Source organism: Glandiceps talaboti, chromosome 17, assembly GCF_964340395.1.
Source record: "Glandiceps talaboti chromosome 17, keGlaTala1.1, whole genome shotgun sequence".
NCBI lineage: Eukaryota > Metazoa > Hemichordata > Enteropneusta > Spengelidae > Glandiceps > Glandiceps talaboti.
In genome coordinates this window covers 21,682,209-21,695,977 of record NC_135565.1, presented here as the reverse complement: position 1 = coordinate 21,695,977, position 13,769 = coordinate 21,682,209, and the positions used below count along the sequence as shown (strand labels likewise).

The 13,769-nt window shown below is 36.0% G+C and overlaps 1 protein-coding gene across 2 annotated transcripts in view; it reads right to left on the bottom strand.

Moving 5' to 3' along the window:
- Window positions 1-648: 648 nt before the first annotated feature.
- The window catches only part of LOC144448008 (cytidine monophosphate-N-acetylneuraminic acid hydroxylase-like), a 25,564-nt gene continuing 12,443 nt past the window's right edge, over window positions 649-13,769 (bottom strand). For both annotated transcript variants that reach the window (XM_078138151.1, XM_078138152.1), the window contains 9 exons: window positions 12,249-12,386; window positions 11,634-11,769; window positions 10,954-11,097; window positions 9,691-9,738; window positions 8,659-8,785; window positions 7,549-7,671; window positions 6,155-6,270; window positions 3,331-3,461; window positions 649-2,525 (listed from right to left, as the gene is read on the bottom strand). In XM_078138151.1, the coding sequence (XP_077994277.1) occupies window positions 2,401-2,525; window positions 3,331-3,461; window positions 6,155-6,270; window positions 7,549-7,671; window positions 8,659-8,785; window positions 9,691-9,738; window positions 10,954-11,097; window positions 11,634-11,769; window positions 12,249-12,386 (1,088 nt within the window). In that variant the 3' untranslated portion in view covers window positions 649-2,400. The remainder of the gene's footprint in view (window positions 2,526-3,330; window positions 3,462-6,154; window positions 6,271-7,548; window positions 7,672-8,658; window positions 8,786-9,690; window positions 9,739-10,953; window positions 11,098-11,633; window positions 11,770-12,248; window positions 12,387-13,769) is intronic.

Sequence of the window (13,769 nt, the reverse complement as noted above, 5' to 3'; positions counted from 1 at the left end):
AGTCAAGATTGTGATGACTTCAGAGTTGGTAGGAGTACCAAGAGACGTAAAGCCAGTACGGTTGGCAAGACTATCATGGTCTGAACACCACTAGTTAAAATTTTTTATAAAGTATTTGAATTTTAATTTAACCAAGTTTATGATGAAAGAAATTTTAACTCTTTCTTTATCCATTCTTTGTAGTTTTTAGATTATTGTTAATCACATGCTCAATGTTGAGAGTATCTTTAGTAATTTATATGAATTTATTTTTGTTATTCGCATGTCATCATCACCTCTTTCAAAGGCCATAATGTTTAGATAAGTTATCATTGCAATGTACTGGATAAATGGGTAGAAGAATTCAAATAATAATTGTAATTATTTGTTGTAATTTGACCAGTCTCTTGTCAAATGGTCAGACTCTCTCTCCCTCCCTCCCGCCCCCCCCCCTCTCTCTCTCTCTCTCTCTCTCTCTCTCTCTCTCTCTCTCTCTCTCTCTCTCTCTCTCTCTCTCTCTCTCTCTCTCTCTCTCTCTCTCTCTCTCTCTCTCTCTCTCTCTCTCTCTCTCTCTCTCATGATGAGACTAATAATTTTAGAGTTGATGTTTTTAGGTACATTTATGTAATATATACAGATTATGTCAGAAATCAGAAGTATTTCCATATGACATCATTTCATAAGCTTTTAAATACACAAGACTTTCCTTGTTCTAAATAATTGTCTTTAGAATAGCTATGTTTTTGCAATGTTCCTGTGTACACGTTGTGTTATACTGAAATAATTTATTGTATACAGTGATATTTATTCCAAGTTGTTTTAATCCAGTCAGTACCGTATAATACAGTACACTAGTCTATAACAATATTTATCATAAGTCAGTGATTACTATAGGCAAAAATATTTATTATCTCAAGTTCTGTTTTACAGTGAAAATGATGTAGGCTTGGTGTTTCACTCATGCAACATGACATTTATTACACACCCTCAAACAACTTCTAAATCAAAAGAAACAATTACGTAGGTGCTGTGCACAGTGGGGATGTAGAAGTAGTCAAGTTGAAATGTTGATTATCAGTTAGAAAATAAATAATTGCAGCCATTAAAATCATCAAGTCCATTTGTAATGTTTTCATTAGAAGCCTGTACTGTGAAAGAATAGCAATGGTTATCAATTTTCAATGTGATTGGGCAAAGGATCCTGCTGTGTTTGTTGTGTCTCTGTTATTGTTAGTCTAGAGTTGAAATATGTCTATCTCTGTGTCAAAAACATAGTGTCCCATGAGTGAAATACCAAACCAACAACATTTTAGCTATAAATATTGACACTTTCAAAAATAAGAAAATTCTGATGTACAATTTAAGTACTGTGTAAGTTTCCATATACAGCTTATTTGTATTCAAAGTTGTTGTCATTTTGATAATAAAGTGTTGCATTTTGGTTGAAATATGGTGATTAATTATTTTAAGACACTGCCATGTTGAAGAAGCACAGCACATATGCTTCAACTTTGTCATTACTTGATTCGAATATATAAGCGTAACTTATAATGCATGAGCTGTACTTTTTCATTTTTCGTACAATCCATGCTAACAAACAACAACAAACAGACAAGTTAAAATTTTGTACCATACATAAAAAACGGATATTGCATCTCAAGCATGAAACAAGTCCTATTCTGTTGTAATTTAATGAATTATGGAACTTTTGTTATCTGTGATACAACATGATGACATTGATTACTTTACTGAACGAAGCACTCCTAAAATAAAATCAACAAACTAATCCATCGATTGGTCAGCCAATAGGACAGTCAATATAATTATCAACAATATGTATACAATACACAAATGCAATGTATTTAATTAAAAGGTTCGGAATAACAAACACACATTAAAAGCTGAAAGACTGTTAAATTTGAACTTGACTTGTACTTTGTGTAAAATATGAAGTATGTAAAAATGCAGATAACAGCCGCTAAACATAAAAAAAAACATATCAAACCATCATGTCTTACAAGTATATAGGTCCCACAAACACAGTTTAGAATAGCAAACTTGCAAACCCGCCATGTTGAATGTTGCATCATGGGAAATGTGATAATAAATACTAATCAATTAGTATTGTAAACAGTGTTGATACATTTTTTGCAATCACAAATAATCAATTCATAGTTACCCTGACAATTGTGGGAGGTTAATTTTATCAGTAGCTCCAGATTAGGTATTACGATAACCACAGATAATCCCATAGTCCTTTGCATCTGAGCGTGCTCAGTCTGGTTTGCAAGTTCCCCATTTGTACAACTTTCAATTCTATCAAATCAACAAGATAATTCACCTTTGAAAATTGAGAATTTATTCTAACACAGTTCTTTTGAAATTGTCGCAAAGACTTCCAAACTTTAATGCTTAAATTTCCTACTTTCGTTGTAACACTTGCAAGGTAATGATTGCAGCAATTCCAACGCTGATGGGTAACAGGTAGCGTACATCCATGCCAAGAAGTTTAAAATGTGCTGTAGGCTTTACTGGGGTGACATTTCCTGAAATTAATCCATATTGAAAACAAAGTTTTATGACGTCACGACTTACTAGTCATTCAAATAACAGGAGAATTTGTCTATTTTACTAGCCAGCTCGAAAGTAAATGTTTTCAATATATGTGTGACGTAGTAATAAAATGTTTGTATTATACGTGTAGGGAGGACAATACTTGATGTAGCCTGTGTATGTGTCAAGAATGTGGACTATCAGTGTTGCAATCTGGTACAGACTGACAACTCTATCGTAAAGTAATCAACACAATATTGATATGTTATCACGGTTAACCTACTATCCAGTAAAATGCTATACTTCACTGGTGGATGTAGCCGAAGTGCTGTGTCCTCTATAAGTCATTGCATCATTATATGGCACAGAGCACTGAGGTTATGGGTACGAAACCAGTAACAGCTCACGCATTGGCCATGCAGTGGCCACGTAGCGGCTCAATGACAAGTACGCATGCGCATCCTATATACTATGCAATGTGTTTTTGGTGATTTTACCCAAGGATGCATTGCAGTGCTATGACTACGCATGCTCATTCTATATGCTATGCACATTCTCCACGCGGAGGGCACTATCTACAATATCATCGTGAGGCAGCTGGTCACAAATGAATCTACCTTGCGCAAGCTTTATGAGATTTGCCTAGTTATGATATTATGATATAAGTTATTAGTAATATGAACACCAAATGACACAAACTCTGCTGCATCACATTCAACCAAAATAACTGGATGGAAAGTACCTGGAAAATAACACCACGAAAGATGTATGAATAGGTATTATGCAATTGAAACATACCAGCAATCATTGCTGGATCCGAAGGCTTCCAGACTTCTTTCTGTGTTGAACCCCTTTCATTTTGTTCACGAAGGAATGATTCCCAATCCGGTGGATCCGTCGAAACGAGGATTTGCATATGATTCCAAAATCTAAATTCAATACGATGTATTAAAATTACACAAACACAATGCAAGGTGATACATACTTAATGTTTATGGATTACTTTACCAACAGGTTCTGTTATCTGCAAACATATCATTTTCTATAACAACTGTTTGCTATTTTTGTGTATCCATTCCACGATACTATGGTCACTGTGATTATTATAGACATGAATGATACATTCCCTACATATTTTACGTGCATGGTTGAACACATTAGCACAGTTCACAAGCACAGGGAGATTTTTGTCAATTTGTCAATCAACAGGTCCCAATATGTACTTACAGACACAGAGTGAAATGTGTCCAGTGTCTGTGTGATACCTATACTTACACATAGTGAAATGTGTCTGGTGTCTGTGTGATACATATACTTACACATAGTGAAATGTGTCTGGTGTCTGTGTGATATCTATACTTACAGATAGTGAAATGTGTCCAGTGTCTGTGTGATACCTATACTTACAGATAGTGAAATGTGTCCAGTGTCTGTGTGATACCTATACTTACAGATAGTGAAATGTGTATGGTGTCCATGTGATACCTATACTTACAGATAGTGAAATGTGTCTGGTGTCCGTGTGATACCTATACTTACAGATAGTGAAATGTGTCTGGTGTCCGTGTGATACCTATACTTACAGATAGTGAAATGTGTCTGGTGTCCGTGTGATACCTATACTTACAGATAGTGAAATGTGTCTGGTGTCTGTGTGATACCTATACTTACAGATAGTGAAATGTGTCTGGTGTCTGTGTGATACCTATACTTACAGATAGTGAAATGTGTCTGGTGTCTGTGTGATACCTATACTTACAGATAGTGAAATGTGTCTGGTGTCTGTGTGATACCAATACTTACAGATAGTGAAATGTGTCTGGTGTCTGTGTGATACCTATACTTACAGATAGTGAAATGTGTCTGGTGTCCTTGTGATACCTATACTTGCAGATAGTGAAATGTGTCTGGTGTCTGTGTGATACCTATACTTACAGATAGTGAAATGTGTCTGGTGTCTGTGTGATACCTATACTTACCGATAGTGAAATGTGTCTGGTGTCCGTGTGATACCTATACTTACAGATAGTGAAATGTGTCTGTGTGATACCTATACTTACAGATAGTGAAATGTGTCTGTGTGATACATATACTTACAGATAGTGAAATGTGTCTGGTGTCTGTGTGATATACCTATACTTACAGATAGTGAAATGTGTCTGGTGTCCGTGTGATACCTATACTTACAGATAGTGAAATGTGTCTGGTGTCTGTGTGATACCTATACTTACAGATAGTGAAATGTGTCTGGTGTCTGTGTGATACCTATACTTACAGATAGTGAAATGTGTCTGTGTGATACATATACTTACAGATAGTGAAATGTGTCTGGTGTCCGTGTGATACCTACACTTACAGATAGTGAAATGTGTCTGGTGTCCGTGTGACACCTACACTTACAGATAGTGAAATGTGTCTGGTGTCCGTGTGACACCTACACTTACAGATAGTGAAATGTGTCTGGTGTCCGTGTGACACCTACACTTACAGATAGTGAAATGTGTCTGGTGTCCGTGTGACACCTACACTTACAGATAGTGAAATGTGTCTGGTGTCCGTGTGACACCTACACTTACAGATAGTGAAATGTGTCTGGTGTCCGTGTGACACCTACACTTACAGATAGTGAAATGTGTCTGGTGTCCGTGTGACACCTACACTTACAGATAGTGAAATGTGTCTGGTGTCCGTGTGACACCTACACTTACAGATAGTGAAATGTGTCTGGTGTCCGTGTGATACCTATACTTACAGATAGTGAAATGTGTCTGGTGTCCGTGTGATACCTATACTTACAGATAGTGAAATGTGTCTGGTGTCTGTGTGATACCTATACTTACAGATAGTGAAATGTGTCTGGTGTCCGTGTGATACCTATACTTACAGATAGTGCAATGTGTCTGGTGTCCGTGTATTACCTATACTTACAGATAGTGAAATGTGTCTGGTGTCCGTGTGATACCTATACTTACAGATAGTGAAATGTGTCTGGTGTCTGTGTGATACCTATACTTACAGATAGTGAAATGTGTCTGGTGTCCGTGTGATACCTATACTTACAGATAGTGAAATGTGTCTGGTGTCCTTGTGATACCTATACTTACAGATAGTGAAATGTGTCTGGTGTCCGTGTGATACCTTACAGATAATGAAATGTGTCTGGTGTCCGTGTGATACCTATACTTACAGATAATGAAATGTGTCTGGTGTCCGTGTGATACCTATACTTACAGATAATGAAATGTGTCTGGTGTCCGTGTGATACCTATACTTACAGATAGTGAAATGTGTCTGGTGTCTGTGTGATACCTATACTTACAGATAGTGAAATGTGTCTGGTGTCCGTGTGATACCTTACAGATAATGAAATGTGTCTGGTGTCCGTGTGATACCTATACTTACAGATAGTGAAATGTGTCTGGTGTCTGTGTGATACCTATACTTACAGATAATGAAATGTGTCTGGTGTCCGTGTGATACCTATACTTACAGATAGTGAAATGTGTCTGGTGTCCGTGTGATATCTATACTTACAGATAGTGAAATGTGTCTGGTGTCCATGTGATACCTATACTTACAGATAGTGAAATGTGTCTGGTGTCCGTGTGATACCTATACTTACAGATAGTGAAATGTGTCTGGTGTCCGTGTGATACGGTTGTTGAATCCAATGTAAAGATCATCCCAGAAATTACCAGTCTTTATTGTCTGTCGGTGTACTCCAATTCTATTACGTATCTGGATGGAAGGGGAGGTTAGAACAGAGGCAAAGCGGTACAGATAAGGACAATGAGAAGTGAATAAGAGGTGTGAGGGTCACACAGAGATAGAGATTGAGGCAAGTGGGAGTGGGATGGGTGAGGAACAAACAGTGAGTTAGTGAGTGAGTGAGTGAGTGAGTGAGAATGATAGACACAGAGGGGAAATACATAAGAATAATTACTACATGTAATAATCTTATGGACTAAAGCAGTGTCCGACTTCTGTGTCATAAGATGTCCCGGAGATGAAACTTATATATTGATTTCTAGAACTGAACTTGGAATAACAAATCGTCAAGCTGTCAGTTGTAGTAGTGACCAATTGTTTCTCGTCGACACATTAATGTGTATACATTTAAATTAAAATGGTTCAAAATGGTTATACATACATACATACATACATACATACATACATACATACATACATACATACATGCATGTATACACACATACGCACGTGCATGATTGCATGCATGCATGCATTACATACATACATACATACATACATACATACATACATACATACATACATACATACACACACATACATACATACATACATACATACATACATACATACATACATACATACATACATGCATGCACGCACGCACACGCACACACACACACACACACACACACACACACACACACACATACATACACACGCATGTGCATGATTGCATGTATACAGGTATTAGTATACATACCTCTAGATAGCTGTGTTCTCTTTGCGGTCGTTTAGTTGGAAACGTTGGTTCATCTCCTGACAGTTGTAGTAGTGACCAATTGTTTCTCGTCGACACATTAATGTGTATACATTTAAATTAAAATGGTTCAAAATGGTTATACATACATACATACATACATACATACATACATACATACATACGTACGTACGTACGTACGTACATACGTACGTACATACATACATACATACATACATACATAAATACATACATACATACATACATACATACATGCATGTATACACACATACGCACGTGCATGATTGCATGCATGCATGCATTACATACATACATACATACATACATACATACATACATACATACATACATACACACACACACACACACACACACATACATACATACATACATACATACATACATACATACATACATGCATGCACGCACGCACACGCACACACACACACACACACACACACACACACACACACATACATACACACGCATGTGCATGATTGCATGTATACAGGTATTAGTATACATACCTCTAGATAGCTGTGTTCTCTTTGCGGTCGTTTAGTTGGAAACGTTGGTTCATCTCCTGAGAAGTCAACTAGATAATCATAGCCACCTTCGATTGGTTCAAAATCATCTGTTGTCTCTATCATCTAGATAGACAATAAGATGATGATGATGATGATGATGATGATGATGATGATGATGATGGTGGTGATGGTGGTGGTGGTGGTGGTGGTGGTGGTGGTGGTGGTGGTGATGATGATGATGATGATGATGATGGTGGTGGTGGTGGTGGTGGTGGTGGTGGTGGTGGTGGCAGTGGTGGTGGTGGTGGTGGTGGTGGTGGTGGTGATGATGATGAGGATGATGATGATGAAGATGGTGGTGGTGATGATGATGATGATGATGATGGTGATGGTGGTGGTGGTGGTGGTGGTGGTGATGGTGATGGTGATGGTGGTGGTGGCAGTGGTGGTGGTGGTGGTGATGATGATGGTGATGTTTTGAACCCATTTATAAGCTACGTACGTAATGAATAATGAAAACATGTAAATAGTGTATTTGTAAATACCTTTTCTCAATGTACATTAGAATATACGTTGAATCATTCTACAACAAATCTACTCTAATCGACATCCAATTTGGTGTTTTTTTTAGAAACCAGTCCGCTTTGTATGTTTAATTGTTACCCGGGTGTATTGTATTCATATATGTATACATAGCACTTTCGTTTGCCTACAAAACAGTATAAATGATATTGAACCACACTCTTCCTTAATCCGGAAAAGCCTATGTAAAGATTGTGTATTGACAAGATTCGTATTTTGCTGAACTATATAACTAAATATTTTAACACTTCACTGTAAATAGGGCAAATACGAATAAATGTCCCATTGAAAAGATGATCAACACCCCTGCTTCACTCGTTCTAATAGGGAACTTGCAATCCAGACTGAGCATGCTCAGAGGCAAAGGACTATGGGATTGTCTGTGGTTATCAAAACACCTAATGTGGAGCAATCAATAGAATAAACCTCCTATAAAGGTCAGGCTAACCATGAATTCATTAATTGTGATTCAAGATGGCAGGTTTGCAAGTTCCCTATTGACTGATTATTGTATGTTATTCAACTCACCCTCAGCACCAAGTTGTAGTTCTTAAATCCACACCACTTGTAATAGAACTCAATCCATTCAGGATATGCAAATATTTCATCGTATACATATGCATTGATTCGACTGAGGTATTTGTCGAACTCCCAACTAGAATGAAGAAGTTTGCTCTCAAATGATAAATTTGCAGTAAGTATATCATATTGAATCAGTAGTCATTGAGATATCGAATAATCAAACGTCCTTTACATGAACTTTTCTTAATTTTTAGTTGCTTATGCTCTGAGTCTGTCTGTCTGTCTGTCTGTCTGTCTGTCTGTCTGTCTGTCGAGATCTGTCTGTCTGCCATCGGGGGGGAAGACTTACTCCATACGCAAGCAGGACTATTAATCAACCTACTGTCATGTCTATCTCCTCACGTGTCACGCCACCTAGTCACGAAGTATGCCGTATAAAAACATTTCAAGTAAATACCTTGAGTTAAACAAGTGATTTATTCATAACTGTACTTGTAATTTGGTGTGATATACGCGTCAGATCAACCGTCTTGAGAGCAGCTTCATTGTTATGCAAATAATTCATATTCGACACAAACGAAAACCATAAATTGTTAATTCTTATCTTGTTTTCGATTTTTTTCAATGTACTAGATAGTCAACTCGTTAGGGAGGGCTATGTGCCAATAAACGAGGGGTCGTAGCCCCCGAGTTTTTGACACATAACCCTACCGAACGAGTTGTACTATCTTACTACGGCGTGATTGGCTCAAACGGATAAGTCACACCCCTAAGAAAGAGTGGGTTATGGCTCCATATAACCAACCGAAATCAAGGCCTCTGATTGGCCAGGTCGGTCTAGCCGTAGTATAAATGCTGGTATACTATAATAGCGATAACCCCTCTCAAGGGGGGGGGGGGTATACAAATCGGTTTGACCAGTGAACTCAATATCACTCGTGCATATATTTCGTTCACGGGTCAAAAACTCTTGGTATATACCCAGGGTATGGTTGTATTACTTAAATATTGCATGGTACTAGGGGATAATCATATTACCTGTCCTTAAGAAGTTTTGTTCCAATCAGTGGAGCTTGAATGGCAGAACTGAAAACAATAAAAACCATGTATACCCTAGGTTACTTGAAATATTGTCGTTACAAAACATAATTATATTTTAAAAAAAAGAAAAGTAAAAAGAATATATCTCGCTATGATATGATTATGATTATGTGTGTGTGTGTGTGTGTGAGTGTGTGCACGTATGTATGTATGTATGTATGTATGTATGTATGTATGTATGTATCATGCATGTATGCATGTATGTATGTATGTATGTATGTATGTATGTATGTATGTATGTATGTATGTATGTATGTATGTGTGTATGTATGTATGTATGTATGTGTATGTACGTATGTATCATGCATGTATGTATGTATGTATGTATGTATGTATGTATGTATGTATGTATGTATGTGTGTGTGTGTGTGTGCATGTATGTATGTATGTATGTATGTATGCATGCATGCATGCATGCGTGCGTGCGTGCATGTATGTATGTATGTATGTATGTATGTATGTATGTATGTATGTATGTATGTATGCATGTATGTATGTATGTATGTATGTATGTATGTATGTATGTATGCATGTATGTGTGTATGTATGTATGTATGTATGTATGTATGTATGTATGTATGTATGTATGCATGCGTGTGTGTGTGTGTGTGTGTGTGTATGTATGTGTGTATGTATGTATGTATGTATGTATGTATGTATGTATGTATGTATGTATGTATGTATGTATGTATGTATGTCAATCTGATTAAAATCCGATGTAGATGTCGGCTAATCGTGCATTGCTATCGTACCATCGTTATTTAGCTTGAATTGACCTTCGTAGTACATGTATGTATGTATGTATGTATGTATGTATGTATGTATGTATGTATGTACGGTACATGTATGTATGTATGTATGTATGTATGTATGTATGTATGTATGTATGTATGTATGCATGCATGCATGCATGCATGTATGTATGTATGTATGTATGTATGTATGTACATGTATGTATGTATGTATGTATGTATGTATGTATGTATGTATGTATGTATGTATGTATGCATGCATGTATGTATGTATGTATGTATGTATGTACATGTATGTATGTATGTATGTATGTATGTATGTATGTATGTATGTATGTATGTATGCATGCATGCATGCTAAAACAAGTGATTTGACGACACAATTATTATTCACAATTTATTAACGAATTAATGTCAACACATTACGTGTAGTTTGCAACTAACTTACGGGTCTTTTGTGTCCTTAAGTAGAATTCCCAGATCCAATGTAGCTCCTGGTTTCGGTGTCCATGTTCTGATATTTGGTGAAAATTTATTAATGAGTTTATTCAGGTCTGTAGGGTCATTCTTCGTATTGGTTTCCTTTATGTACCTTTAATATTAAATAATTTGAAAGGAGTATTAAATTATAAATTGATCATATTCAAACAATGCCATTATACATTACCTGTCAATATTTGTCAAAGGAAATGTAATTATGTCATCATCTATATGGTAATATAAAACTGTATCTCATCTGAATATTTACTGATTCAGGTGAAACACCGTTTGCGGTATCATAAATTTGATATGACTGATATATTTCCTTTGTCCTGTAGATTAGATATTGATTGGTTTCTTATATCAAAATGTCTTGAATGTCCTTATCAGTAGGATGAGCCTCGACAACGTAGCTATCAAAGGGAAGTCGACAATATACTGTAGGGTTAACTTATCAGTAGGATAAACCTCGACAACGTAGCCATCAAAGGGACGTCGACAATATACTGTAGGGTTAACTTATCAGTAGGATGAGTCTCGACAACGTAGCCAGCGAAAGGGACGTCGACAATATACTGTAGGGTTAACTTATCAGTAGGATGAACCTCGACAACGTGAAGGAACAATACACTTGGAGGGCTAACTTACTTATCAGATGGGTGAGCTTCGACAAAGTAGCCAGCGAAGGGACAATATACTATAGGGTTAACTTGACGTACAATCTGTGTCTTATAATACAGGAGTTTTAGTCGTTCACGTTTTATAAAATTTGCCTTCCATTCCTCTGAAAAATAAAACAAATGAATAAAATAAAATAAAATAAAATATAAACCACAAAATTGAAATCGAAAGTATGTCACTCTAACAGTTAATCAAAGTTATGTTTTATGCATAGCAAGTACAATGAATATATCATATACCATTTAGCATAACTGTCAACCTGTCTTCGCTCAGTAACATTATTACACTCATTCAAAACTACCTATCTTTTCAACAGATCCTTCAAATCATGTTTGCATTTGTATTGCAATTAAAGCACATAAAGATTTTTTTAATTAAATGCTATAGAGTAAAGGTACATTATTTTTATTTTTATATTGTTGTTGTTGTTGTTGTTGTTGTTGTTGTTGTTGTTGTTGTTAATACATATGCAGAAATGTACATTGATTCCATTAGTACATTTAGTATAGTGTTGTTACTCGTAATTCTAATTGACCCCGGTAATTGTCACACCAAAAAGGGAATCCTAGATCGTTGATTCACCTGTATATCGACCACCATGAAATGTCATTGGGAATCCAGAAGCACCTCCAGCGAAGTCAGACAGCATGACGTCAACATTCTGAGGTAATTTCCCGCCATTTGGGTTCGTGCAGTCCACCGTGTCCAAAATAAGATGACCTGACAGGTTAAAGAAACACGTTAATTTCTAAGTTATTCTTTGGACCGACCTGACATGATATGTTCCAGTTTGTATTATAGGAACAATTAGAGAAATTTTCTGGCCAAAGATAACAATGTGTTTGTTTCTTCCGATCATTGTAAGAAAAGATACAAAATTGTCTCAAAAGATATCCAGTATCGTATGAAAGATTCTGAATATCTAATCTTATATTAAATAACCTGTCTGATTTAATTAGTGTTTAGAAATCGTTCATCCAACAGAAAAGCTACTCTTAGTGTTAGTCCAACCACTTTTGCCAATTGAATATATCTTTTTCAGTGTTCATTTTCCATTTGAAATAAAAAATGCAAAGACTGTTCACACACACACACACACACAAATATATATATATATATATATATATATATATATATATATATATATATATATATATATATATATATATATATATATATATATATATATATATATATATATATATACTAATTCAGTGTAAGAGGTAAGTCATAAACTGAAGGAAAAGCGCTCAATACTGAGAAGTAGAGCTGTATTACACAAAATACACAAGTTATTGTTATATATATATACATGTAAGTCTATCAATTCACTGTTAAACTCCACTTGCTCCAAACTTCTGCTGCACGTCTTGTCACACACACAAAAATGCATAAGCACATCACACCAGTGAGGCAGGACCTTCACCGTCAAGCACCCGCCTATCTTTCTGACTGATCTGATCACAGTTCGCATTCCAAAACGGTTGACACGCTCAGCGTCCGCACCCATTTTGGAGCACGTGGACTGGCAACAGAAGCACTTTGGCTATCGCTCTTTCTCTAATGCAGCTCCCACTTTATGGAATGTTTTACCGACAGAAATGAGAGTTTCACCATCTGTCGCTTCCTTTAAATCATCTCTTAAAACGTACCTTTTCCAAAAGCACTATGGATGAATCATCGAAATGTTGTCCATATCATTCTTTTTATCATTTTACATTAGTCGAACTGGTCTTACTTTTATCATTGTATTTTTAAATCAATTGTTATATATTTTATTGTGAATCGGTTTGTTACTGTGTTGATGGAAGTCGCTATAGACAAATAAAGTATTATTATTTTATTACTGTTTGGTAATAGCTACGCATTCTACATAGTCCTAAATATCATATCTGTTCACACAGTTAAAGAAGATATTGGAATCAACTGTTACAACATACACTTACACTTTTACCACATACATATAATCAGCTTTCAATTTAGAGAAGTCAAAACTCAAAATTGTCCTTTTGTAAACGCCAAAAGAATTTTAATGAGACAAAAATGCATATTTTATTACAATGTCATAATAGAATGTTTGAGAATCTGGAATTAATGGCATGT